Source organism: Electrophorus electricus, chromosome 7 (assembly GCF_013358815.1).
Source record: "Electrophorus electricus isolate fEleEle1 chromosome 7, fEleEle1.pri, whole genome shotgun sequence".
Classification (NCBI taxonomy): Eukaryota; Metazoa; Chordata; class Actinopteri; order Gymnotiformes; family Gymnotidae; genus Electrophorus; species Electrophorus electricus.
This window is the reverse complement of record NC_049541.1, coordinates 3,040,026-3,067,043: the sequence shown is the minus strand read 5'-3', so window position 1 is coordinate 3,067,043 and position 27,018 is coordinate 3,040,026. Positions and strand designations below refer to the sequence as shown.

The 27,018-nt window shown below is 38.7% G+C and overlaps 4 protein-coding genes across 5 annotated transcripts; 3 read left to right on the top strand and 1 right to left on the bottom strand.

Annotated features, from left to right (window-relative positions):
- Positions 1–379: 379 nt before the first annotated feature.
- Positions 380–5,650, bottom strand: abhd4 (abhydrolase domain containing 4, N-acyl phospholipase B). 2 transcript variants are annotated; one of them, XM_027031963.2, is made up of 8 exons: positions 5,570–5,650; positions 3,314–3,402; positions 3,054–3,158; positions 2,529–2,820; positions 1,849–2,033; positions 1,541–1,652; positions 1,238–1,424; positions 380–1,064 (listed from the first exon to the last, which is right to left on the bottom strand). In XM_027031963.2, exons 2-8 carry the CDS (start codon positions 3,351–3,353, stop codon positions 975–977), a joined length of 1,011 nt encoding a protein of 336 aa, XP_026887764.1. In that variant the 5' UTR covers positions 3,354–3,402; positions 5,570–5,650; the 3' UTR covers positions 380–974. The 2 variants fall into 2 exon arrangements, with proteins under 2 accessions (XP_026887764.1, XP_026887763.1); XM_027031962.2 differs by having other exon boundaries at positions 5,474–5,608.
- Positions 5,651–5,862: 212 nt separating this feature from the next.
- On the top strand, positions 5,863–7,347 carry dad1 (defender against cell death 1). Its single transcript, XM_027031965.2, has 3 exons — positions 5,863–6,172; positions 6,488–6,648; positions 7,142–7,347. The coding sequence occupies exons 1-2, from the start codon at positions 5,962–5,964 to the stop codon at positions 6,616–6,618; spliced, it is 342 nt and encodes a 113-aa protein (XP_026887766.1). The 5' UTR covers positions 5,863–5,961; the 3' UTR covers positions 6,619–6,648; positions 7,142–7,347.
- A 197-nt stretch (positions 7,348–7,544) lies between these two features.
- pigr (polymeric immunoglobulin receptor) lies at positions 7,545–13,101 on the top strand. Its single transcript, XM_027031964.2, has 8 exons — positions 7,545–7,787; positions 8,739–9,083; positions 9,250–9,331; positions 9,811–10,037; positions 10,203–10,291; positions 11,496–11,545; positions 11,642–11,650; positions 11,922–13,101. The coding sequence occupies exons 1-8, from the start codon at positions 7,739–7,741 to the stop codon at positions 11,932–11,934; spliced, it is 864 nt and encodes a 287-aa protein (XP_026887765.2). The 5' UTR covers positions 7,545–7,738; the 3' UTR covers positions 11,935–13,101.
- Positions 13,102–23,886: 10,785 nt separating this feature from the next.
- Positions 23,887–26,633, top strand: LOC118241749 (alpha-neurotoxin homolog 8-like). Its single transcript, XM_035528579.1, has 3 exons — positions 23,887–23,993; positions 24,215–24,325; positions 26,533–26,633. Exons 1-3 carry the CDS (start codon positions 23,945–23,947, stop codon positions 26,631–26,633), a joined length of 261 nt encoding a protein of 86 aa, XP_035384472.1. The 5' UTR covers positions 23,887–23,944.
- Positions 26,634–27,018: the final 385 nt, after the last annotated feature.

Sequence of the window (27,018 nt, the reverse complement as noted above, 5' to 3'; positions counted from 1 at the left end):
GTAGGTAACCCATATAAAAATCATTTATATTTGCTAAAACTATGTCCTGTCACAAACACCTAGACTGAAATAACTATGTGCTCATTCTTTTACTGAATAGATACTGCTGTAGATTCCTTTGTAATGTATAAAAGGCTTATTTCTGTTCGTTAGCCAGCAATGTTGACATTTCACAACATGCACAGCAGCCTCCCTCATGAGCTTGCAGGCGGGGCTGGAGTGCAGAGGGGAGGGGAGGGGAGGGGCCAAGAAGTTCTCATTTGAATTTTCAAGCTAAACACTCTCTCTTCTTAGTACGACTGTAGCTTTAAACCTTGGGAATCAAATATAGCTTAAAGTAAAGAAATAACAAACTTGCTTGTATCAAACTGATATTTTATTACCCTCTAGAGGATTCTGAAAATAATGTCATAAAAAGAAATAAAACACAACAGGTGTTTTTAAGATATGTAAACGATATTCTTCTATAAAATACAATTAAATATTATAATGAAATTTTATTAGTTATTTTAAGTTGCCCTTAAATACACACTAGTTAAATAGGTTTTAAACAAATATATTAAATATCTTTCTGAACAGACTTATCTTGCTGCAAGAGTCAGTGTTTTATAAAATGTACTAATTAAACAGTAGACAGTATCCAAGTGCTGCAAATTAAAGTGATGCCAAACGTAATGCAATGAATCAGTAAAAAAAAAAGATTAGGAATCTGTATGACTGACACAAATGAAGAAACAAACCTCCTTAGAACACATAACAGTTCACAAAGCTAAAATGACAGATTTGTCATGTGGTCAGTAATTGGATTTCAAGGCCCACCTTCGACCTTACATCATACAATTCTTGCATCATACAATTAAAACTAACATACCTGAGCTTATTATAACTGGCTACTTCAGTCTTTCATCACACATGCAGAAAGCACACACAATCACACCCACGCATGATTGTTGGTTTTCCACCCTTGGTAACATTCAGTCCACAGTATTACAGATGTTCACCACCACATGATTGAATTCTTCAGGCTGGTCAGCATACACATGATGGGAGGCCTCATCAATCAGCTGGCGGGGGGGGGGTAAGAAACACAATGAGGATTTTGTCATACACTCAACCTAAACTCTGTCATATACTGTGCTTTCAACATTTTGTTCCCATTTCACTTTCACAATCCTAAACAAGGATCCAATATATTCCCCTGTCTTAGTCCCAGAATCAATGGTTCAGGGTGACTCACCAGCACCCGGGTGGGGCTGTGGCCTCTGAGAGCAGCCACATGATTGCCGGTGGAGCTGTCCACCCAGGAACGCGCTCCGTACAGCATGGTAACAGGCATGGAGGGGGCCAGCAGGTTGACCCTCTGCACCATTGGTCTCTTAGCCCAGCCCAGAAACTCAGACATGGCCCTGAATCCCACTTCACCGCTGGGGAGCGGAGAATAGTCACTAACTTATACAAGCAACAAACAAAACAGCACTCTCAACACTCTCTAAACACTCTGAATGATTACTTTCAATGTTATGCTCTGCAGTATCAGTACCTGGGTGTTTGAGCATTACAGTGGTACAGATACTCAGTCATCGTGTCATCATCAAAGAGGTCCTCAAACCTGCTCTTGAAGTCAGGCCGGAATCGGTTCACCAGTCCCGGACCTTAAGGACAGGAATGTAGGAAGCCAACAACATTAACCATTTAGACCAATTTGCCTTCAAAAATTCACCGATCTGGGACCCAAGTAGGAACAAACGGTTCATCTCCATGCATTCCTGCACTAAAAATATTCTAAAAATGCATCTTTAAGTAGAAATAAAGAATACCGGTGAATCATCTCAAATTTCTCTGCATTACCCCATGGTCCTGCTGCTCGGATGATGGCCAGTGGATTGAAGAGGCTGAAGATAGATGCGACTGCTTTCACCCAGCGTGGTGGTCCTGGTCTCTTGGCCTCTAAACCTTGACTTAAGGACCTTTCAGTATGAGGCTGGGGTCTCTCTGGGAAACCCCAGGGATCCACCAGAATGAGATGAGCAACTCTGAGAAACAAGGACATGATGTTAATCTGTTGTTTAAGAAGTTTCTTCAGTGAGTCCATACTGGTCTACATAAAAATCATTTTCCCAATGGTTCTTCTATACATTGTGAAACCAGTTTATGCTGTACTTACACCTAGTGGCCTGGATGTTTCAGAGATTGTGTACTAAATATATTTCACACATTTCTCTGTACTGGGCAAGCAAAGTGGATTTTCTGCCCTCTAGTGGATTCACCCAGTGTGCCTGTCCCAGGTTCCTGACCTCTTAACCCTGACTTGACCTTTTGGGCTGAAGCTTGGATTTCTCTCTTTCTTTCATATTTTTCACATACAATTTAGTTTGGGAATTTTTCATACTTTTTCCACAATGCATCTTTGTTCTGTATATACATTACATTCTAGAAATGTTATGTGTTGTTTGAAACATCTCTTGAACTAGTACGGATAGGAGCAGACCTTCAGTGATGTGCTCTTCACTTTAAGGTAGGTGCAGTACCTCTCAGGATGCTGAATGGAATAAGACGCCGCCAGGTAACCTCCAAGGCTATGGCCCAATAAGATCATGCGCTCCAAACCTAAGGTCTGCCTCCACTGCTCTATGGAGCTGACGAACAGCTCCTCAGCCAATGAGGGGTCTGTGGGGAACGAAGGGCGGGAGCTACGGCCGAAGCCCAGTAGGTCGAAGGCGTAGACTCGCCGCGAACGACTGAGAGCGTCCAGATTTTGGACCCACAGCCCAACCCCTCCTCCGAAGCCATGGACCATTACAAGAGGGGTGCAAGAGGCCACTGAAACACAGCAGCATGGCTGGTTACAGATTACGGGGACTATTTCTTATTCTTCCATGTCAGTAATTATAGATCATTAATCAGCTACATACTTTTGAATTACCAGCAGTTGCAAGCTAAGAGACACTGAAAACTTTATATGGAAATATAAGAGGAGTGTTGGCTTCAAACACAATACCACTGCTAAAGCCATTTCATTTGGAGAAAAGGAGATGATGGGTATGAGAAATTACCTTGGCTGGAAGATTTGTGTGCTGTCCTGTTGGTCACTGTAAGAGTCCATAGTCTGTTTTGATTTGGCAATGTGACAAAACGGGAACACACTTCATTCTGGATACCTTTGTATATGAGAAAATGAATAAGACTATAGCTGCACCAGAGTAGAGAACACACAAGAAGATAATACTACACCAGTGACATCAGGCATTTTAGAAGTATTACAAAGCAACAAGAACTATAGCTACACAACTAAAGGGTGCTTTCTGCTGCTTACAAGCAAGAATCTTGGCCTCGGCACTCTTCAACAAAGACATAGATGTCGGTCGCCAAGAAGGCCACCAGGACCTGTTCCCAGAGTTTTGCCTACACAAAGAGCAAATACAAGGTACAAAAGATATGTTATGTGAGCAGGTCAGAGATCAGTCAGGTAACATGCACACATTAGCCCTGAGTCATACAGCACATAGCCATTGTGCCTAAGAAGGTCTTTTAGTCATCCAGTCCATAGAATATATAGTATTAGTAAATCTGTATGAGTGGACTTATATTTCATATTTAAGATGTTTTGCCACTTACCTAACAGTCTTAATTAGTGAGGTAATAAAAAGAGAGTTTGCAGAAAAAGAGGTTTAAACATTGAATTAGAAATATTAATAACATAAAACATAGATTATCATAGAGATTCTGTATCCTTATAAAATGACCTGTCTACAGAGCAGGGGCCTCTGTAGAGGCCTCTGCAGGTTTCTGTACAGGATTCTGGGTAGGCTTCTGCAGACCTCTGTGTAAGGCACATCATCTCTCCACCAGGTACAAGATGGTACAGAAAAACAGCCTTATCATAAAATGAAGTGAATTTTTTTTTTTTTTTTTTTTTTTTTTTAAGAGAGAAGTCTTGGATTGTAATGGTACCAAGCTCCAACCGGTATTGGTATTGAACATCAATTTGCATATATTAAATAATGTATTGTTTGGATATAATGGAGGAGATTTCAAACACTAGTATGTAAAGGAAGGTGGGGTGATTACGTAATCAGTCCTGATAACTTCATACACATTTAGCTCTTGTGTACGCCTCAGACATTTTCCAGAGGATGCCTCAATAATGCTTGTTAACACTGAAGAGTAATAAAGACCAGGACCATCTATTATCTTCAACTAATCCTCAAGTCAGAATTTTCAGTCTTGAATGAAATCTAAATTATTATGACAGCATAAAGAGGAATTTAGGAATGACACTAGACTGCAATGATGAGCGGGAAAACATCTTCCAGATTACAAGTCAAGTCGTCTTGACTTACTATTATAAAAAAAAAAAAGAGAAAAAGAAAACAACCTTTCTTGGCATTTACATTACACATACTCAAAACGAAGCCCAAAACGAAACCCTATGATAAATGGGAAGAAATGGAACACCCTTTTACGTGTTAAACTTGCTGTTGGGATACAGGATTAAATGTCAATTTATGTAATTGTGTCCTGGACATTGATATAGCCTTTGACTAAACTGCAGCATGAATAACTATTAAATTAATTTTAGTCTAGGCTTAATCTGGTTCTGGGAAACAGACCCACAGATCAACTTAAAGATCACACACCCTGTTTGTGTTTACAAGTCATATAGGTTAAGCAATTGTTTTTACATTTTCAGCATTTGTCTGATGCTCTTATCAGACCAGCGTACATATTTATGTTTGTATGACAGTATGTGTGCTCCCTGCGAATCGATTCTCTGCCCTCACAACTACTGGGAATTTAAAAGCGGCAAACAATTATTTTACTTTTACTAAAATAAAAATGCAGTGACATGACCATCGCGTTCTTGTTAAAAAAACACTCAGTGTACTTCCAAGAGTTAGAGATACTTTTTGGACTTGATCAACCTTAGAAATGCGTCTAAAACGGCCACGTTATATTTTGTTGAGCGTATCTATAGTTCAGACATTCCCGAGAAGGTTTAATTTGTGTTTAAGTGAACGTCGTTTACCAAATAAAATTAAAAGTTTAATAATGGGGACAGACTTACTGACAAAAATAATTAATAGTAAACATCATGTTGAAGACAACGTATCGAGACCTGCACTACAAAAAAGTTATGATTACGTAATAACGTAGTAGAAATAAAATATATAGAGTCAAGCTGTCCAACTTCACAGCATGACTAAGCACAAAATTATGACTAGTTAACATTTCAAATAAGAACTATTCTCTTACTTCTAACAAATAACAACTTGATCGGAGTCAGTATCACAAACAAGTCTGTACAACGCAATTATCTTATTAACTGTTTACTGAAATAAACGCATGGGGGCAAAATGCCAACAACAAATATATTTAAGTTATCATATCTAGCCTGATAACAGTTAACCTATCTAAGATAGCAAACCTAGGTTAGTTACCTGAGAATATAATAAGAATCTGAGAATCTACTTACTCAAATTCATTCTCGTCTTGCATTTTGGCACTCAAAAACTATCTAAAATAGCTAGTTAGTAACTGGCAACCACGACATAGGTTACCTTGGACTCACGTTTTTAATCCCAGTTGTGAACACCTGAAATCCTCGGGTTCTGTATCCTGTACATTTTAGTGTCAGATGACTGGAAGGGGCGGGTCCCACATGTTATACACGAATTATTTATTTTGGTAGAACTATTTATGATGTAAATAAACAGGTTTTAAAACAGAATTAAATTCGTTGCGTTTTTATGGAAATAACATAGCTATGTATTGCCAAAGCAGAAGGTCGTCATTGCCCTTAAAATATCGGGGAATATTGCAAAATCATCCGGAACTAAATTTCACAAACGTTTTGTTGAGGGGGCACATTTTGTGGTGACAACCGTCAGCGTTCGCTTACACGTCATTCATTTGCTTCACTTTTCGTCTTTAGTGATATCGGGCTGTTTGTCCACCGAAACAATGTCGAATTCAGTCATCTCTGTCATATCGCGTTTTTTGGAAGAGTACACAACCAGCACGCCGAACAAGCTTAAAGTGGTGGATGCTTACCTGCTCTACATTTTACTAACTGGGGCCTTCCAGTTTCTGTATTGCCTACTGGTCGGCACATTCCCATTTAATAGTTTTTTGTCTGGCTTTATTTCCTGTGTCGGATCGTTTATTCTTGCAGGTAAACATTGTCTGGCTTTACTCTGTAGTGGGCTTGTGGTATAACATTTTAAATGTGTAGCTAGCCTTATCTGGATAGCGGAGTCATGCAGTGCACGATAGCTGGCTAGCTATGCTAACTAAAATCAACACTGGCGAGCTAGCTGGTTTGCTCTTAGGCTTTCATCATTTAACTTATAATGGTTCAAAAAAGATGAACCCGCATTAGCTACATGTTCTACAATAAAGTCCTAAGTTATTTATTGTAGTCTAAAACGGGCTTGTTTCAGCTAAGTGATCTTGAGGCTGCGTGTCGTTGCTTCTCCTTCCTTTGCAGTGTGCTTGCGCATCCAGATTAACCCCCAGAATAAAGGAGAATTCCTGACGGTGTCGCCAGAGCGGGCCTTTGCAGACTTCCTGTTTGCCCATACTGTTCTCCACCTAGTTGTCGTTAATTTCATTGGCTGAAGATCTTCTCTATGATGCTACCTTGTACAGGTGCGTGGCGTCATCACGTTTGTGCCAGTAATGTGCGTTTTATGTTAGATGCAAGCTGTACTCAGGCATGGTGTACTGCTATCACAGACTGAAAATCTGCATGATGTATCTGCATACTTTTGTGCATGAAGAGATTTTTAAATTCTTTACTGGTATGAACTGAAGGACACATTTTGCACGGACATGCACATTGGTGACTTGCTTTTTGTAAATGTATTATGCTTTTTAGCGTTTTAACATTTTAATCTATTTTTAAAAAAGGGACAAAAAATATGCTGTTTTAATGCACTTTTAGTGCTACATGTTTGGATGGATCATAGTGTTCATGCAGTCAGGTTAAGCTGTATAAGGGAGAGTTAAAAATACAATTTTATTTATTGTTTTGAGTGACTTGGGAAGCCAGAATAAATCAATTAATATTTGTCATGTAGCTCCATTGGTAGTTGCTAGTTCTTTTGTAATCCGCTGACCAGTGATTGTTGATCTATTCCAGGCATGAAGACTCAATATGGATGTCTTCCTGACCTACAGTTTAATCAACAGCTGTGCCATCAGGATGTAGAGCTCTTATGTTAAATATGAATTGCCCAAATGATGATGTAATTTTTCCAATCTTGTTTTGTTTCTCTTAACAACAAACTTTTCTACTTTTCTAAAGTCCTCCAACTATTCAAACATAAATAAAAGGATTAAGAATAACCGTATGTGAAATTGTTTAACCTTTAAGGATTTGCTTCAGAATCATCAACGTATACTTTAGTTTTCATACATGGTATTAAACAATTATTCTATATTACAATTTCATTTCATGATTTTATTTATGGTATGCTGCTGCTTTGAAAATCTCCCTGAAAAAGCATATAAAAGTCTAAAGTATAAAAGTGGCAGGTGTTATATTTTTTTCTAATATCTGTGTGAAAATGAATGTTGTAATCTTGTACTGGATCACAAGGAGTTAAAAAGAGCCCCTTACATCTGGAACTGCTCAGTTGAGCCGGAAGGGAAGTGACAGAGTGTGCCAAAGGAATCTCTCATAACAGCTGAAGAAGGCCTGTCCCTCCCGAGCTGGCCCTTCACAAAAAACTTTACAATGATTTCGCTTTGCTTTCTTTTTATTGTTCTCCTTCACCAGTTTCTAGGTGAGTGGGTCTTTTTTTTCTCACTTATTGCAAACCGTGAGTGAGTTGAGAGCAGATGTTGGAGTATGTGCATTTTATGAAATGTGCAGCTGAACATTTTCTTATGCTTACTGCAAAAGAAATATGGAAACTGGAAACGGGTATTTGAATGAGAAGTGTGTCTGAATTTTATTAATGGTGATTATGCTCACCATATAGTGTGACATTCCACAGGCTTGTACAGCACAGATGGTTTTAGTTTGGAGAGCTATTCGTTGACGCAGGCTGCTTCTGCATTGTTTAGACATTCATCAGTTTTGACAGCACATATGGAATCACATGTTTTACTAGTAATAGGACAAATAATTCTTGAAATGGTAAAAACAAGGTTGCCTTATAAAATCAGACAAAAGGCAGTGTGGTGACTATAGTATAGTGGTTATGAATGCTCCTACCTACACCAGTGTTGAAGCTGTTGTTTTTCAAGGGTGTTGTGAAATATGTTTCCCCTGCTCATGCCCCAGTTTAAACAGTCCTTAAAATAAGAGCAGTATCCGCTCTCCCAACCTACTGAAGAGAAATACATGGATATATGAAGGATTTAAAAAGTGTTTCTTCAGTGAAATCAAATTTTCTAATAGTTGTACTACTTAATGCATTAATTTAATGCTAGAGTGTTCTTCATAATAAACAAGGACCAGAAAGAGTAGATGAGATGTGAAAGTCTTGAGCCATTTGTTTTTGTTGTTTTTCTTTTTGAGGAAACTGAAACAAATTCCATTCTATGCCCCATTTAAGATCTGGTTGTGAGTAGTGTAGAGAGCCATCTCGCATATTCCGTGTTAAAATAATATTGCTACAGGTTATCTTTTAATCACATGAAATGTAATTCATAATTCTTACTACTGATGAGTACTATGCACAGTGACATTGCAGTGCAATAGGCAGACAGTCTCTCTGCAATTGGTCTAGGTGCTGTTTGTAGTGTGTTGACGGTTGGAGACCTAGCAGTGCTAGAGGGTGGATCTGTCACAGTTCCCTGCCACTACAACCCTCAGTACACCCAACATGTGAAATACTGCTGTCAGGGTTCCTTGCGGGAGTTCTGCACCAGTCTAGCTCGCACAGATGACCCCGGCTCAGCCCCGCCTGGGAAGGGCAGGGCGATGATCGCTGACGACCCAAGTCAACACGTATTCACGGTGACTATGCGGGAGCTGAAGGAGGCAGACTCAGGCTGGTACTGGTGCGCCGTGGAGGTTGGGGGCATATGGAGTGCAGACAGCACTGCATCTCTTTATATCAGCGTCATACATGGTGAAAGCTGCCGTCAATCTACATTGACTATATATTGATAAATAAACTCTTAAAAATACACTTTTCACTTTAGCGTCCCATTCATGCTAACAGGGCACATATCCATCAGATACTTAAAAAACTCATAACCATGAAGCTGTGATGATGATGTGTTTTGGTGCTTCAGGCATTTCTGTAGTGAACAGTATGGTGAGTGGAGAGGAGGGTGGCAATGTTACTGTCCAGTGCCTTTACAGTGAGAAACACAGGTACTACATGAAAACACACTTATATTGTACTTTTCAGAAGCAAGCATGCTATGCCAGAGAAATTTAGTTTCAGTTAAATCCAGAAAGATCCAAAATGGATTTTAGTTCAGTATCAACTGCTAACACTCCCGAGCTGCTATAACATTTGCCAAGAGTCCTTGGGAATCACCACATTTTGGCTCCAACTCAGCTCTCAACACACTTCAATTAAGGATACTGGATACTTGCAACAGGTGTACTGGGAGCTGGGATGGACAGAAAATGTAGACTGCCTGGTAAATTCTGAGAACTAGTTTAAGAAACACTAGGCTTTGTGATACTGCAATGTCTAGTTATCAGTCCTAGGTGCATTATGAACTAGAATAGGAGAAAAATGTAGAGCAACCAGGATTCACCAGTGATGACAGTGGAAACCTCATCATTACTGAATAAGACCATTTTATTGGTGAAAAATGTGCCCTTTTTTTGTTTTGTGTCAGGGAGAGTGATAAGAGGTGGTGTAGGAGTGGCCACATGAGCTCCTGCCTGGTGACAGACTCTACCGGGACTTTCAGCAGCAGGTCTGTGCTGATCCTCGATGACAGGCTGGACACTGTTACCGTGACAATGAGGAGGCTGGAGATGCGGGATGCCGGATGGTACTGGTGTGGTGCTGGCCAACAGCAAGTGACTGTTCATGTGTCGGTTACGGCAAAACCAACCACTAGTATGTGTCTGATCCACAAATACACAACTACAGTTAAAAGAACTTGCCTTTTATTACTTTTTGTGTCAGGTCAAAGACAAGTTTGAACAACTTATGATGTATATGGGAAGAAAATCTAAATAAAGTCCATCTATTAAATGTATTATCATAAATTATTCCCTGCAGCATCATTCTTGGCATCAACACTCTTGCACACAGTTAGTCCAATTAACAACGCAGCCTTCATCTGTTGCAAAGGCTCAAATCTCCAACAGGTGAGCAGACTAACTCTTTGACCCTCCGCCCCTTCTCTTCATAGCCCTATCAGATTCCACATATCTCATACACAAATTCATGATTAGGGCCTGAACACCAGGAGCTGGATGTGCTGGGTGGTTGTCGGTTCACTCTCTAGTTCAGCATTGGTGTGGCACACTGGAGGTGCTGTAGGTGTTAGTGGCCTTCTTTTGACCACTTCCTCTGACCACTCAACCTCAGCCCTGGGCAGTGGTTAAGGTACTTAACTTGTAATTGGAAGGTTGCTGGTTCAAGCCCTGCTGCTGCTGTTGGCCCCCTGAGCAAGGGCCTTAACCCCCACTAGCTCAAGTTGTACTCAGTTATAATTGTAAGTTGCTTCGCATAAAAGTGTCAGATAAATGCAGTATGACCCACATTTCCCTCCCAATTACTCCAGAATAAATGCAAGAGCTTCACAATATGGCCTAGCCCTTCATGTCATGAAATTGTTATAAATGACTGAAATCATGAATTTAATAGTACTTAGTTCTGGATTGATTGACATCAACATGGTCTGCTATACAATCAGCTAAACCAATGAGCACTGATTGTGAACGTCATGAACTGTGTTTAGTCTGCCAATATCTGGTCTGCTGCATGCAGTGAATTTAGCTATGCTGTGCTCTTTCAGTGCCCTGTTTTGGCAGTCTCCCCTGCTGGTGTGTGGTTCTCTGCTCCTTTTGTTAGCTGCAGTCATGGTCCTATGGAGGATTTTGGCACAATGCAGTAAATTCAGTTTTGGTTTGCAACTGGGCATGAGAAATGCATGAAATCAAAGACTTCTGGGGCACACAGTTCATATGAGCCTTTTAAGACTTTTCGGATAGGGATTATAAAATCTGCATCCAATTTGTGATATGTTGCAATGAGTAAATGTGTTACTACAATAGCATGTTACTGTAAAGTTCCTTTACATTAACAGTGTGTTGTTATAAGTGAGTGGTAAACCTGTTTTGTGTTGAAGTAAAAGGCAGCATCTGTCCATACAAAAACTAGCTGAGAGGGTCATTTGGTTCAACACCTGGGTTAGATCATATTAAATTAGATTAATTTAGTTAGGCTTGGTTTTATTGTGGGTTTATACAAGCTCAAAATATCCAAGTAAATTGATGTTACCCTGCTTTTCAGCTATGGAAAAAGTTAAACAGATAATAAGCCTACATTCCTATGTTTATTTCACAGAGAAGATTCCTGAGCAACAAGGGATGGACGAAACAGAAGCTAAACTCACGGTCTGTCCCAGACACTGACACATTCCTACACTCCTTCATCTAAGTCTCTTAAGAGTTGAAGCTGTAGAGATGCTTAGGTTGTTTCCCAAAATGCAGGTGTGTCAGGTAAATGGTGGGGAATGGAAGAACATTCCGGTCGTCTTCCTGAACACTTCAGCCCAGCAGGTCCACATGCTGTGATAGAGAATGCCATGATATGCCGGCCATCAGGGCCTGGATGAACAACCCTCAAGGAAGACATCTGACAAGAATGGGTTGAGGAGGCTTTGTGGGGCCTGATGCACCAGCTCACAAAGAGATGTTGAACAGCCATGTTTTTTTCAAAGAGAACACATGAGGCTTGTGAAGAGTTATAATCCTTTGATTTCTTGTATAGGTGCTGTGTTTAAGACTTTGGAAAGGTACCCTTGGCAGTAATCCTAAGTGCCCTAATGGACTGTGTAGCCCATTCTGTGGAGAACTTTAAAAACTGATGAAATGGAGACATTTGTACAGCAAAATAAGAGAATGGACATTGTTATTCATTTCTCGACCCCATGCATCTTGATAAAGAGTGTAAAAATGTAATCAATAGATGTTTCTGAATCTAGATACAGTAAACTACAGATTAATGTGTCTATTGCCTTTAACTGCTCTTGCAAGTCTTCAATAAAACTGTAAATAACAATGATAATCCACACTCAGTATTAGCATTATGCTCTCTTGTAAAGTAACTTTTCAAATATTTAAAATAAAGCAAAAAAAAATTAAGTTGATGGCGGTGGAGGAGGTCCTCCTTACGGATTCTCCCTCGGTTGTGGACACCCCATCACCGGATTCTGGAGAGCGAAGAGCCTCCGGCACCTGAGGCTCCACCCACGGCTCCACCCAGGAGGTGCTGCTCTGGAGCAAGCTGGCTTCCCCGTGTGGCTGCTAGATAGGCATCACCGTCGTCCAATGAAGACACTCCCTCTCCTTGCCTTGTAGAGGCAAGAAGGCAGCGTCACCAGTGCACGCCCCTGAAATGGGCAAATCAGCCGCTACGCTTCCTGACACATGTGTGCCAAAGCCTGTGCAACCGCTGCCGACCAAGCCGACAAAGGACGATCAGCCCCAAACTGGGCGGACTCCGACCCAGTCAACGACGGGAGGACTGGCTAGGGCTCCTGCTTACTCCCCCGGACTGTTTAATAATCCATTATGTAGTTCTGTTTATGGGCCTGTCTCGATCACTGTATCTCTCACTTACTGTGCCAGTTTCCTTTGTTTTCCACTTTGTGTCTGTGCCTGTACCCGTCAGTTTGTCCGTCCCTGTGTCTGTTGTCGGCTCCTCCTCCCAGACGTGTCCCAGTGTGTGCGTTATTCCGTATGGCCACACCCTCCCCGTGTTGCACACCTACTCCTCGTTTTATATTGTTATTGTGTGTGTGTATAAGTCTCTTGTTTAACTCTGAATATTGTCGGTGTCCTGCTTAGCCTTCTACCGTCACAACTATTTTACTGAGAATGTAATACAAGAGCCCCTATCTTTTGCTTTACTGTATTGAAAATAAAGTCTGATCTATATATAGACCTAACTTGAATTTGATCTATAATACAGGGTAATCCAGTATGTGAATGTGATGAACTTTGATGTCTCCATATTATTGAATTTTAGCTTTGGTTGCTTCCCTTAGAGATATCAAGGTGATGACTGATTGGCAGGAGTTTTCCTTAACCTCTCCTTCCTTTTGGTCCTACCGTCAACCACTGTTGATCTGGTTGCTCTTCCTCGGGGCCCTGTGGCACATGTCTCGGAACAAGTGAGAGTCAGAGATGCTGAGAAGCTCACTGAGTCACTATTCACACCTCAGGGTATAGAAGTAAAAATAAACAACTATTTATACATTAGCATATTCTCCACACAGTTGCTTTTTCCAGAAAGAACATTTGTCTGTCATTAAAACAAAGCATCTTATTCAGAGACCAAGCAGTACTGGCAGATCATGTAAAGTAATGGATCATATGTAATGGAAGATTATAGTGGAGCATAAAAAGAAACCTATACAGATGTGTTCCATTATAGAACTTTCCAATGACACAGAAACTAGCTTTAACTTCTTGGTTTGCAGGGCATCTTATACCTGTGTTAAAATAATGTTTTTAAAGGACAGATTTATACAGAAAATAATTTTCCTTATAGGAAATTCTGACACTAATATTACTGAAATTTCCTAAATGACAGAAATCATACAGGAACTGATATTTGATTCAGAGTGCACAGAAAGTGATGCATGTTGGCCATCTTTGCAGTTAGATACATTGTGCATCAGTGAATACAAACAGCAACCATTTCTCATCACTGAGGACTATACTGTTTCCACTGTGTTCATGTGTACAGCTTGAAACAGGAGGTGTCATCTAGTGCTCTGTAACAGCAGCTCCCAAATGTAAAACTGTAAGTATGCTGCTAAAAGTACAGCCAGGCCACTTGTCAAGGATATAGCCATTACTTCACTGTTCTGATCCAAAGACTATTCAAGACATGTGAGCTTTAGCTGGTTGAAGGCAGTATTTGTTTATGACAACTGTGCTAACTGTTGTAACTGTTTATGAGAACTGTAATAACTGTAGTAACTGTAACTGATTATGAGAACTGTATAATTATAATTGTAATTGTTTTTTCTAGCTTACATTCTGCTTTGCTGTCCTTACCAAGTCTTTTGGTCAGCTGGTGATACAGTCAGTAACCGAAGAGCATCCAGGGTTGTAGGAGTGTAAGATTCCCCATGTGCCTGATCTCTTTAACTGCCCCATTGTGCAGTGGCCTCCCATAGCCACAGATGATGGGGTGATCTACAGCTCTGTGCTTCACATTAAAAAGAAAAGGGGTCAGACAGAAGGTCAAAATAAAGCTGTGCCCTGGACCATGAAAGACTAATGATTTTTCTGACATGTGCATCTGGAGAGTTTAACCAGGTAACCACATACACAGAAGTCATTTCAATGCAAGTGATGGTTGGTGTGGGTTCATGCCATCGTTACTTTCTGGAAAATCTTCATCTGGAGCAAGTGTGAGTGAGCGAATGATGATGACTTATTAACCATGTAGTTTCTCGTCTCAAAACATACCTTGTTGACCAGTGAATTATGATTTTCTGCTGATGTTTTGGTCATACTCCCATCTGTTTTTACTTCATGATGGCAAACCTGTATTATTTGACTTGCATACTCATACTCTCTCCAACAGTGGAAGAGAGAGTAAGTGTATATTACTAAATGTGCTTTGACTCTACATATGTTTTGTGAGTGTCCCAGAACACTAGCGTAGAACATTAACACTAGTGTAGAACACTAACACTAGTGTAGAACACCAATACTAGTGTAGAACATTAACACTAGTGTAGAACACTAACACTAGCGTAGAACATTAACACTAGTGTAGAACATTAACACTAGTGTAGAACACTAACACTAGTGTAGAACACCAATACTAGTGTAGAACATTAACACTAGTGTAGAACACTAACACTAGTGTAGAACACCAATACTAGTGTAGAACATTAACACTAGTGTAGAACACTAACACTAGCATAGAACATTAACACTAGTGTAGAACACTAACACTAGTGTAGAACACCAATACTAGTGTAGAACACTAACACTAGTTTAGAACACTAACACTAGTGCCTCACTACCTTCCTCACTTCTTCCATCTAAATTTGCAGCATCACACATTCTGAAGCTGCTTTAGTGCAAAACATGAAAACATGGACCAATCCACTAATAAACATGGCAAAACCTTCCCATTAGAGTAAAAAGGGTAACTGCCAAAGTGTCCTCAGTATTTCCATTTGATCCTGTTAATGTGTATAATGGTCTAATAATCACTGTTTTCTGTATTTTGCTTTTTCTGTGTTTGTGTAATGCACACAATTATATAGCGCCCACATGTGTCAGCTACAGGATGGTGCTGCCTTAGTTTATTAAATACAGTAAGGGTTCTTTTTTTGTGTTGTAATGAAATACCTTTTTAATTGCAATAAATGAAAATACAACAGTAACTTATGTATTATGGCGATTGATCACATGCTGAAGATAAAAGATTGGGCCACTTTAATTTTCAACTCATATCTTATTTAACATGTTGTCTCCTCATCTACAACTGGAAAGATGCCTAAAATATGTGGGGGGGTTTTTACATTCAAGCGAGTCATGAGTTATGCTTTATATGAGGTTTTATTGACTTTATTTTTGTGGAAGTTTACAAATGTAAACTTGGGATATGAGATGTGCGCCAGTAACTAAGAAAACTAAGCATTTAAAAAAAAATGAAAATGAAATGTTATATTATGAATGAATGACCATTTAGAACAATAATCAGGTTGGTTTGTGGAGAACTTCAGGTATGAAGTATGTGCACCAAATGTGCCTTTTTATATTTTCAAAGATTGATGTCTTGAAATTTTTATTACTGCATGCTGTAATGATTGTCCTGTCTAGTTAATTAATCTGCTTTTTCAGTTGAATCAGGATCCATTGAGCAGGAAACTTTTAACTTTGCGGTAGGATGTAACAATTAAATACTGTGAAATAAAAAATGACACCAAAATATGGATTGATAAGAATATTTTAAAAACCTTTAAATTCTACTCTCTCTCATTTGAAAATGTTTTAATTAAGCAAAAACATTTACATTTTACACTGAAAATCACATTCACGTTTGACCAAAACACAGCAACGTATGCATCATTAAGAATATTAAAAAAACAAAGTTTATTTTATGCTGGCTGGTATTGGTGCTCCATTGGAGATCTGTAAGTTCCTGTTAATTTAATTAAATGGTGTAAAAATTCTGAATGCTGGTAAACCTTAAAACATGACAACAGTGATTAGAGACAGAAAAACCTTTGCTTAGGGTGCAGCTCTACATATGCTTTTATTGTAAAAGTGTGAAAGTGAGTCAGATTTACTTTTTCATATTTGGTCTCTGTTGTGTTCTGAATACAGCGTTCTCAGTATGGCCAACAGCGGTAGCAACCAGCATACATCTCATTGATGTTCTCACTGATGCCAGAATGTGTCACAAAGGAGAATTTGCTCACTCTTTTCTCATAGTGAAAAACAATAGTGACAGTGACACCTTTGAAGGCAAGCATCGAGGTTTTAAATCTGATGCATGCAGCTACTGGACACCAATGAAGGGAGAGCAGCCGTGGAGTGATGTGAACTTTGGAAGATTGAAGAACAGTCATGCTGCTGCATTTTGAACAAGTTGTAGAGGTCTGATGGCTCTTACAGGAAGACCAGCAAGTAGTGAGTTGCAGGAGTCTAGCTTTGAAATCACAAGAGACTGCACAAGTACCTGGGTAGCTTCCTGCGAGAGAAATGGCCGAATCCTTTGTATGTTACAAAGGAAAAATCAGATTTGAAACATGAGTTGAGGTGGACAACTGGTGAGGTCATTTCCTTTTTATTCTACATGAGGATCTGGTCCAAATATGACAAATTCCACAGGTTTGTATAAGAGAACTTAGGTTGTGAATCATGCTAGACAAACACTTTGGGGTTTTAGTTATTTTAATACTAGTAGTCACTTGTTTTACAATAAACTGACCATCCTCTTAGAGCATTGAGGGGTGACGGGGTTATGGTAGCAGATGTTTTTTGGGTATGTTGTCATGACGAGCTGTATGTAACATCGGCAGCGGGATGGACAGATCTTTGTGCAAACGTGATGTTGGTGATTCCCTTTTCTATGGTTTCTGTCCCTCAGGTTGCATTAAGAGGACACAATAATGATCCTATTCATAATTGTGCTGCTGTATTAGGTAGCTTTGATGATAAAGTATACATAGATGTCATTGGGGTTCCTAGGGGAGTACCAGATGAATTTAAGACTAGAAATCAGACTGAAGCGAGATTTGAGTCTTCCATGTTTCGGTGGGTTACCATTAATAAGAATGTTGACCGGATGAACTTCCAGTGTTTTCTTCCGTGTTTTCCAGTTTTTCGTCTGTCTCCATGGTTCCCTGTCACCTCCCTTTACCTCCAGCTGTTCCTAGTTTGTCCCTAATTGTGGTCCTGTGTGAACCTTGTTCCTGCGTCTGTTGTTTGTCGGTCATTGTTGAGGCATATCCCGCTTGCTCTTGTCCCGCGCTCCCTGTTAAGTTACCCTCTCTGTCTGTGTTGCTTTCCCTGTTCATGTTCGCTAGTTGTCTGCTGTTCGCTCGTCTGTTCTACTGTCTCTATGTTTTTGTCTACGCTGCTTTCCCCGTTAATGTTTGCTTGTTTGATTCCGCTCTCTTTCATCGTCCGGTGTTCTCCCATCACTTCGCTTCTGTTTGTTTCCTCTTAATATATACGCAAGGCTTATCTGATTTTCTTTGAGTTATTATTACTTATGTTTTTTGTCTTGGTTGTTGTTGTTTGTCTACCAGATGTAGTCCAGTTCTGTGTTCTCCCCGCATGTTCTAGTTTAATAGCTCTTTTTATGTTTAATTCCCTAGTTCTCGCCCTCACCCTGTTAGCCTGTTACTCTTATGTTAACCTGTTTTGTTCTTTTGCTCTATTCTGTACTGTTAGTCTGTGTCTGTTATTAAACATATTATTTAGTTATTCTATCCCATGCGTCCCTTCTATTATGGTTTCCCTATGTAATTAATTTCCGTCTCAAGTCCAAGGCGCCGCCACTCCGCAAGTGTGTTCGCTTTCCACCTCCCTCGCGTTATGTTGTTTTTTTTTGTTTGTTTTTTTTTGTTTTTTCCAAATAATACTACACCTGATACTTCTATTACAAGAGCATTTTGCAGGTTAGTCACTACGCAATCAATTGACCGAGAATTCTAGTAAATAACAGTATTACTGGTTTGATTCAATTTTTAGAAATTGGAAACGTATCATTTTAAGTGTCTTTTCTAGTGTAGCGATAGGGACAACCCTACTTGCATTATGCGGGTGTTGTTTCATGTACCAGAGGTCTAATTGTGAGGGCAGTTGATAAATCAGTATCATATCAGATGTTTGCTCCTTATGAAGGTCTAGCAATTCCACCAGTGTATGATGCACAGATTCCCTGCACCACCACACCTGCATCTGAATATCTATTACAGCTTGTCTTAATACCATCTACTTCAATGTATGAAAATTACACTGAAAAAGAATTAAAGTTTACAATTAAAATTAAATAAATGTGAAGTTGCACAATAATGAAAAGATTAATATGAAATGATGCATCTAGACAATACATCACAACAAATATACAATGTAAAAATTGTTCTGCAGATCTTGTAATTCACTTCTGATGCAAGCAAACTCTCAGATCACACGACATTCGTCGACTGGATGCGTTGTGTATAGCAGCATGGGGGTGTCTGTGCATTGGTGGCCAGTAGATGGGTAAATGCCCCATGTGCTTTAGTAGTGGGCTAGTTAATGAAGTAATGTAGAGGAGGATTATGGCTGGTTTGTTCCATTCTTTCATTTTGTTAAATATTTCCCCCTTTTGCGGTCTCCCCAGCATGAGGTAAAATCATGTGGTGTTTGGTCAATAAACCATATTTGCTTTGCCTTCAGTAAGGCCTGGATTGCGTTTGTTTATTCACACAGCTTGGATATGGGAACTCTGCAGTAGAAATACTTTCACCCTTTGCCGTAATTTCCTGCTACATATGGTGTGTGGGGAATTACAGGAATGAATTACAGAAATGTGTGCACATGCTTAATGAAGAATTGTTTTTTGTATCTCCCTTGTATATAGAAAAAATATTTATAAGGGGCAGTTTACATTACCCAGTATGAGGTCAGGTAGACAGGAAAGAAATATCAGTGAAATGGTGTAATCCAGTAGATTCTAACTGTATATAGGCCAACTGTATGTGTACAGTCATATACTACACACTTCCCCTGAGGCTAAATGAATGACAATGTATTTTCCCTGTAAAGTGATTGAGCGGAAGATGGTTACACAACTATAGCAATAGAAACATGTAACTGAGAGGGTCATCCTCAGGAAGACAAATTTGATTAAACTGGACAGAAGAACCAGGATTCAAAACAGATACATAACTGACAATTGTCAATATTCATACTTAACAATCCACATTCAGTGTAAATTATTTGGTCTATACATGTAATAGAGACTAAATTGGAGGGATCTTTGAGTCCTTTTACAAGTGGCACAGCATCAGACTTCTTTTAATTAGAATTAGGAGAGTTTGTGTTCATACTAATGGAGCTTTTCAAATGAATTTTTAAAATTATAATTCTTTCTTATTTGTAAACAATAGCCATACTTCACATCTCTACTTCTTTTAGGAACATTTACTGAATATGTGTTTGTTTCTCTGCATGTGCATATAGTACAGATACATACATAAAGCTTGCATACATGTTCTCACATATCTCAGCCCATGGGTTTACACAATGTTTATTATGGTTTTGAGGGTCAGTCATGTTTCACTAGGACTGTTGCACAGATGTGGGGTCTAAAACATCTAAGTTATTGCACATGGCTATAGAATGATCACAATATCGGGATTGGAAGGATTCCAGACAACAAGGGTCTGATAAAATAGCCATTAGCCTATAAAGATACAATGGCATGCCCACCTCTGGATTGATACTGCTCTTATGCAATAGCGGGAAAACCTCAAATAATGTGAATAATTTCAGTTGCAGTGCATTCTGGAACAGGGTGGGAAAAACCCTGGAAAAACAATGGAAGCACATCCCCCCTCCGTTTGAGTCTCGGTTCCTCTCAAGGTTTTTTCCTCATGCTCTTTCCTTGCCACTCTCACCCTTGACTTGCTTACTAGGTGCTTGGTCTTGGACATTCGTAAAGCTGCTTCGTAACAACATCTGTTGTAAAAAGCGTTATATAAATACATTTTGATTTGATTTGATTTGATTTGAACACTGTGGCATCTACCATGGGCTTAAGCTTTGAGCCAATGAGAGAGCAGAGAGGCGCACAACGAGGACTCCCAGAATGCTGTGCTCCTCTCCAAATAGGTCCTTTGGTTTAAAATGAATGGTTAAAGTGTTGTTTTAAATACTTGATTTGTGTAGTATGTGTGTATTACTCTTTGCCTAATCGCATTTGTTTGAAGAAAATGTATTCTTTGCCTCTTCTGCTTTGCTGATGCTAAAAAATGAAACTTTACATATTGACTTTTTAATAAATGTAAATAGAGTGTTCTTAGGTTCTGCCTTGAAATGTAGCCACTGTGTTCTCACAAGTGCTATTAGCAGATGCACTACTATCATTGACATATGTGCATTTATAAATATATATAAGATGACTGTACCTCTGCTGTTTACTATCTGCCCCTGTATGTCTTCTCTAACTTTTTATTCAATTGATTAGCCATGTATGTTCCTATTTAACACACTTGTAGTGCCATACCAGAGGACTACAAGCTGAAACGATCAATTATTTCAAAATTAATTTAAAATACCAGGTAGGGTCATTGACTTTGTATCTTAGGTATCTGTATCAATATAAAAAATCTTAAAATCCCTTTTAAAAAGGCTTAAGGCTTGAGCTGACTACTAAAATGCCTTATTCTTGATCTCCTTAGTTAACTATTTCTGGAGCTGCATCAGTTGTCCGTATGCTTCTTTCTAAGGGGGTAGTCTGAACATGCTTCCCATGTGCTGTCAGAAGCAGAGTCTGTGAGTGGAGAAGAGCTTTGGATAATACCATAACTCACTCACAGTGCTCTGCAGAGCCTCCAACTCTCCTCCAACTCTACTTCAACTCTGCTCCATCTCTGCTCCAACTCTGCTTCATCTCTGCTGCAACTATGCTCCAACTGCACTCCATCTCTGCTCCAACTCTGCTCCAACTCCACTCAATCTGTGCTCCACCTCTGCTCCAAATTCATTCCAACTCTGCTCCAACTCCGCTCAATCTGTGCTTCACCTCTGCTCCAAATTCATTCCAACTCCACTCCATCTCCACTCTGTTGTCTCTATTTCTCACTCGCTTAGGGGTTTTAATTTGAGACTTGTATTTTTTTAAGGGATGCATTTTGCGATTATTTGTATAGTAATAATAATGAAAGAAGATGTACTGTAAGAAAATAAGAACCTTTGAATAAAACTGGTCATGGGTGGGCTGAATAACCCAAACAGATCAGGCAGATATGCACAGTGAGATGCTCAGAGAGAGACATTCCTGTACTTGGTTACATTAGGCTCCCTCCCCCACCCAGTATCCCACCATTAAACTAACACAAAACAATCAAATGCAGACACACACCCATGACTCCTACCTTTGACAAGAGTGACCTGCCACATGCTGATTGTTTATGGCATGTTAGAATATCTTATAATTTTTCTGAAGTAAACATGATATTGTGTTCCATTCCACACCATTACACAATAAACATATAAGCAGAAAGAGGGGGCACAATAGCATGAAATAACTATATGGCATCATTTAAACTTTAAACTTCTTTAAATATAGGTCAGACAATTCTGATGGGCAGTTTGCCTGCTGAGCACTGCTGTGGGCATTATGATTTATAAAAGGGAGCTGATAAGTTTAACAAAGCATCACCTTTGTCTTTAATCTGTAAAAATGCTTGTTTATAAGAACCAGTGTTATACTTCAACATGCTTCACAGTGTGACCTCTGTGGTCACACTATGTTCATGTTGCTTTATTCTTTGTGTGTAACCTTTCTTAGTCTGCCAGGTGGTTTATGACACTGGTTTGTGGTTCCTTTCTTTTTGATGCAACACAACAGTTTTCCTAGCGGGCATAACTGCTGGTGATTTCCTGTTCATTGAGGATGTTATGTGTGTCTGTATACAGCATAATTCACAACATTACATTCCAACAGTGATAGAGGTTACATCTTTCCAGCGCACACAATCTCATATTTAAGAATTTGCAACAAATTTGTAATACAATCTTGTAAAATATTACACATATTACAGCTTTGTTTGAATGTGTCACTTTAACTGATGCATTTTTAATCCAGAAATACTTTGTTTCAAGTTTGGTTTGGAAATTCCCACAATTTGCCTTGTGAGGTAATATGTACAAAAACAGTCTGATGTGGCAATTTATGTGTTGTGGGAAAAAAAAATTGAAGGGAACAACTGTTACAGGGAAGAACTGGCCTGGTTCCTGAAAGCTGTCCTAGTAAACATCACATGATATAGAACTGGCTTTCCAGGAACGTATACTGCAAGATACATTAGAGTTTGATTTGGGTTATCTATATCTACCCTATACTTAGAGATAACCTTATTCTGACACATTAGACCTCTAGTTATGTCTTCATGTCATTTTTCTTGACACTAGTACTCAACTGCAACTGTAATAAACTTAAAAATCAGTGTTTTTCCTAAAAAAAAAAAAGTGTTTTTCTTATCTGCACCAAATGTATGGTATGGTGTGATGTCTTCATGACGGTTTTGATAGACTTTGGCAAGTATGAAAAGTATAAAACTATGGTTTAAAATCATGAACACTTTGGTTCTATTCACTGCAAATTTAACATTCATGACTAATGAATCACTTCAACAAAGTCTAATGTACTCCAAGACTGATTGTCCTCAAACTTTGCAAGTATCTTGGCACAATGCCACACTTCTCCATGGAACTTAGTATGCATAACCTTCACATTGTTGCTATATTTGAACATGAAAGATTTGCTTGTGAGATTAAAATAAAAGTAAAAACAATATAATTTATTTATTGGTTTAATTATAGGTATGAGTAATATCAATTAATCCCACACAGGGGCCATATTTCATTTGGATATTAATATCACTGTTTACTGTGGTGAACTTTTGAAGGCTGTGGTATATTAAAAAAAAAAAAAAAAGTCTAAAAAGAAAACTGCAACTGTAAAACTATAAGGTTAGAAAATAAAGCAGCACTCTTCTATGGGAATGTCTTTGTCGTCATAATGCAGTACAGTAAAAAGTATCATTAATTTCCATTTTTTATTTGATCAAAGAAAATCTCTAACAAGCTGTAGCTTACAATTAGGTATGTTGGCATAGCAACGCTATGACCAACTCTAGGGACAGGAGGAGGGCACCTGCATGGGAGAGCTTATAAGAGTAACAGAAGTTATCTGTGAGTCAAATAGCTAGAAAACCAGAGCTCAGAGACAAGAGTCTGCATTCATACTACACTGCATCCAAATTCAAGGTAAGACCTTTTGGCATATACTTGCAAATGTTGACCAGATTGGATTTAGAGATCTTTTACAAGCAGCACAGGATCACCATGAGAGCTTGGGCTGACTTCTGACTGATGTAGCTGTTTTATGACACATCTTTTATATCTTTGTATCTTTTAAAAGGACAAAGTTTCATTTTTTAAAGTTTTATTATTTAAATTTGAACTTGGTCTTTAAACGTATTTATGAATTATGATTTCACATGACAACAACCTCCCTGTTTATGCTGCAGAATAATGAGGACCCTGCTTGTGACTCTGGTTGTTGCCCTGCTGGTGATGAGTGGTGAGCATGTTGGAGGTTTCAGTTCAGTTTCACATTCATAACCGAATGTCCTTCAATTAGCAGTCTGAAATTATTAAGCATGTGCACATTACACTGACATGCACAAAAGCTCACAGGCACGTCTCACATAAATCAGTATTCAGGTTTTTGAAATGTCTTCCATGTCTACGAAGTTTTGCTCCCAGCTGTTCCTCAGTTCTCCACTCTTCTCTGTCTTGCAGGTTCTACCCTGAAATGTAACAGATGTATTAATAAAGGATGTTACAACACTGTTGAAACATGCGCATTTGGCAATAATGCCTGTATTTCTGCTGTCTTCACCAATTATCCCTGTATGCCTTTTTTTTAGCTCTTTGTCAAAACATTTAGCCATGTTTGTCTGGACACACCTGTAATGAGTAACTGACATTAATGCCAGCATATCTGTGGGTTCACTGTCCTTTGTAATTTAGATGTTTGGGACAAATTCCACATTCTAAATGTAATTACTCCACATTGTGTATGGAAGGTTGTTCTAGTTATTAATCTGTCCTTTCTCTTCATCTGTCCTTTCTCTTCATCTTCATCTCTTCAACTCATAAATCATTTTAATTGTATTCTTCATTAATGAAATGGCTTATGGGGTCCATCCAGAAAACCTTAGAATATTTGGATAGTAAAACAGATTCTCTTACTTTTGGCTCTGTGTGGTGATATTGGTGTACACACCCTTGAATTAAAAATTAAACAGGTATTTCAGCTTCAGCTACTACACAAATATTTCCAAGCTTCAACATCTGGATATATCACACTATCAATAACTTTAATTTCATTATAATATCTTTATCAGTCACAGTTGCTACTGTCATAGGTCCACAGTCACACCCTAATCTAATTCACATTCTAATGGTTATCTTGAAGTTAATCTTGAAGACGGATATCATCTTTTACAGATGTCACAAGAGTCCAACCAACTTTCTTACAGCATCTCTTACCTGTAGGATTTTTGGGGGGTTGTTGTTTTGTTTTGTTTTTCAATTAAGAACAGACTAAAGAACAACATCCTTAAAACATGTTGGTTCAGATTGCTGAGGTTTCGTTCTTGTGTTTAGAGCTGTGTCTATGGAAACAGGGAACACTGTACTTCCAGTTCCCTCCTTCTGCCTCACTGCAAATTAAGTATGTGGGTTTCCACTCTGTGGTTCTAAAATACATCTACTTTTGTCATCTCTGTCGCTGTCACTGATGCTCCAGGCTAGACATCATGGTTTTTCCTGTGTGAATTGCTTGATGAATTTACCAATTCCAGTTCTGCAAGTGAATGGCATGCATGTTGTGCTTAAATACAATCTCAGAAGATAAACCTCCACATATAAGAGTTTTAAGAGTCATGTTGGCTCAATTTCTTTTGCCAGTGTCAACAGTCATTTGTCCAATCACATGTCAAACACCCGGATGACTTTTAAACGCTCCATAATCTGTATTAACATACTATACTTGACTATAAAAACACTTGACACTGTGTACTAACACACTGTACTCTTTAGCACTGCATATTCCAACTCTGCCATGTCAACATTGTTCTGACATCAGTGGCTTTAAAACCAAACAAAAGCATTATAATTTGCAGTTTTGCAAAGTCACCATGTGAGAAAATGTTATGCTTCCTAAATGTGTTTTGTGTTCTTTGCCACGTTTGCCAGGTTTTATGGTTCCTTTTCTTTTTAAAGGCTGCTCTGCATAGTTAGACTCGTGACTAATACCATACAGAAACCATACATAGTTAGACTCGTGACTAATACCATACAGAAACCATACATAGTTAGACTCGTGACTAATACTATGCAGAAACCATACATAGTTAGACTCGTTTCTGTGTGCATTCAATAAATACCATCAAGTCTCCTGACTTATGCCAAGCCAAGGTAAATTTATTTGTATAGCGCTTTTCATTCACAGGGCCCATTCAAAGTAATACAGTTTATTACTTCCTGAGATTTATCACCTCAGGAAGGTCTTTGCCAAAAGAATAAGAAAGAAAGATACACTTATCTAAACAATTTATTTCAGTAAAGTTAAATGTAGTTGATTTAAATAGAAAACATATTAGATATTGAAATGTAAAAAATTAATTAGAATGCATTAAAAGATAAATAAATTATTAAAATAGAAATAAAGTAAATTATAAAAACTTACGTACCACGTAATCAGCAGGAAGGGGAGCGTTCCATGACAGGAATCCACACTTGCATGGAATGCCACACTTCTCCAGTTGCTATATTGAACAGGGCAATTTTAAAGGCAATGATGCCTGTATTTCTGCTGTCTTCACCAATTATTCCTGTATGCCTTTTTTTTTTTAGCTCTTTGTCAAAACATTTAGCCATCTCAGTTTGTCTGGACACACCTGTAATGAGTAACTGACATTAATGCCAGCATATCTGTGGGTTTGTAATTCAGATGGTCGGGACAAATTCCACATTCTAAATGTAATTACTCCATATTGTGTATAGAAGCTTTATTCTATTTATTAATCTGTCCTTTCTCTTCATCTCTTTAGTCAACTATTTCAGGAGATGCAGCAGAATGACCGACTGCCTGCTATTGTCAAGAACTCCTGGCATCAATGCCGTATGCTGTCAGACAGACCGTTGCAATTAAGCCATACGGGTTTTTTTGTATCCTGCTGGCTATATTGCATACCTATCTGAAATGCAAGAATAACTAAATTAACAAGTTCTGGATAATAAAACTTGATAGAAGAGAAAAACACAACTTTTTACTGTAGCATGAAAAAGAATATTAAACCACAGCTAATTATAAAATAACAGGGAATAATACATTTAAATAAATAATGGTAACTGGTATTTAAAACATCTGATGTGGCAATTTATATGTGGCAAATAACCTTAAGGCAATAGCTATTGACAGAAAGAACTGGTCTGGTTCCTGAAAGCTGTCCTAATAAACATCACACGACATAGCCCTGACTTTCCAAGACCTTATACTGCAAGATACGTTAGAGGTTGTCTTAGCTTATCTGTAT

Bases quoted from the DNA above. Each gene is read 5' to 3' on its own strand.
- pigr (XM_027031964.2), top strand. From the start codon at position 7,739: ATGATTTCGCTTTGCTTTCTTTTTATTGTTCTCCTTCACCAGTTTCTA. The intron at 9,332-9,810 runs GTACTACATGAA...GTTTTGTGTCAG, and splicing joins CTTTACAGTGAGAAACACAG to GGAGAGTGATAAGAGGTGGT. The intron at 10,038-10,202 runs GTATGTGTCTGA...TATTCCCTGCAG, and splicing joins TACGGCAAAACCAACCACTA to CATCATTCTTGGCATCAACA.
- dad1 (XM_027031965.2), top strand. From the start codon at position 5,962: ATGTCGAATTCAGTCATCTCTGTCATATCGCGTTTTTTGGAAGAGTAC. The intron at 6,173-6,487 runs GTAAACATTGTC...CTTCCTTTGCAG, and splicing joins CGGATCGTTTATTCTTGCAG to TGTGCTTGCGCATCCAGATT.
- abhd4 (XM_027031962.2), bottom strand. From the start codon at position 5,496: ATGCAAGACGAGAATGAATTTGA. The intron at 1,425-1,540 runs GTACTGATACTG...TCCGCTCCCCAG, and splicing joins TGTAATGCTCAAACACCCAG to CGGTGAAGTGGGATTCAGGG. The intron at 1,065-1,237 runs GTGAGTCACCCT...CCCCCCCGCCAG, and splicing joins ACAGCCCCACCCGGGTGCTG to CTGATTGATGAGGCCTCCCA.
- LOC118241749 (XM_035528579.1), top strand. From the start codon at position 23,945: ATGAGGACCCTGCTTGTGACTCTGGTTGTTGCCCTGCTGGTGATGAGT. The intron at 23,994-24,214 runs GTGAGCATGTTG...TCTGTCTTGCAG, and splicing joins TGCCCTGCTGGTGATGAGTG to GTTCTACCCTGAAATGTAAC. The intron at 24,326-26,532 runs GTATGCCTTTTT...TCATCTCTTTAG, and splicing joins TGTCTTCACCAATTATCCCT to TCAACTATTTCAGGAGATGC.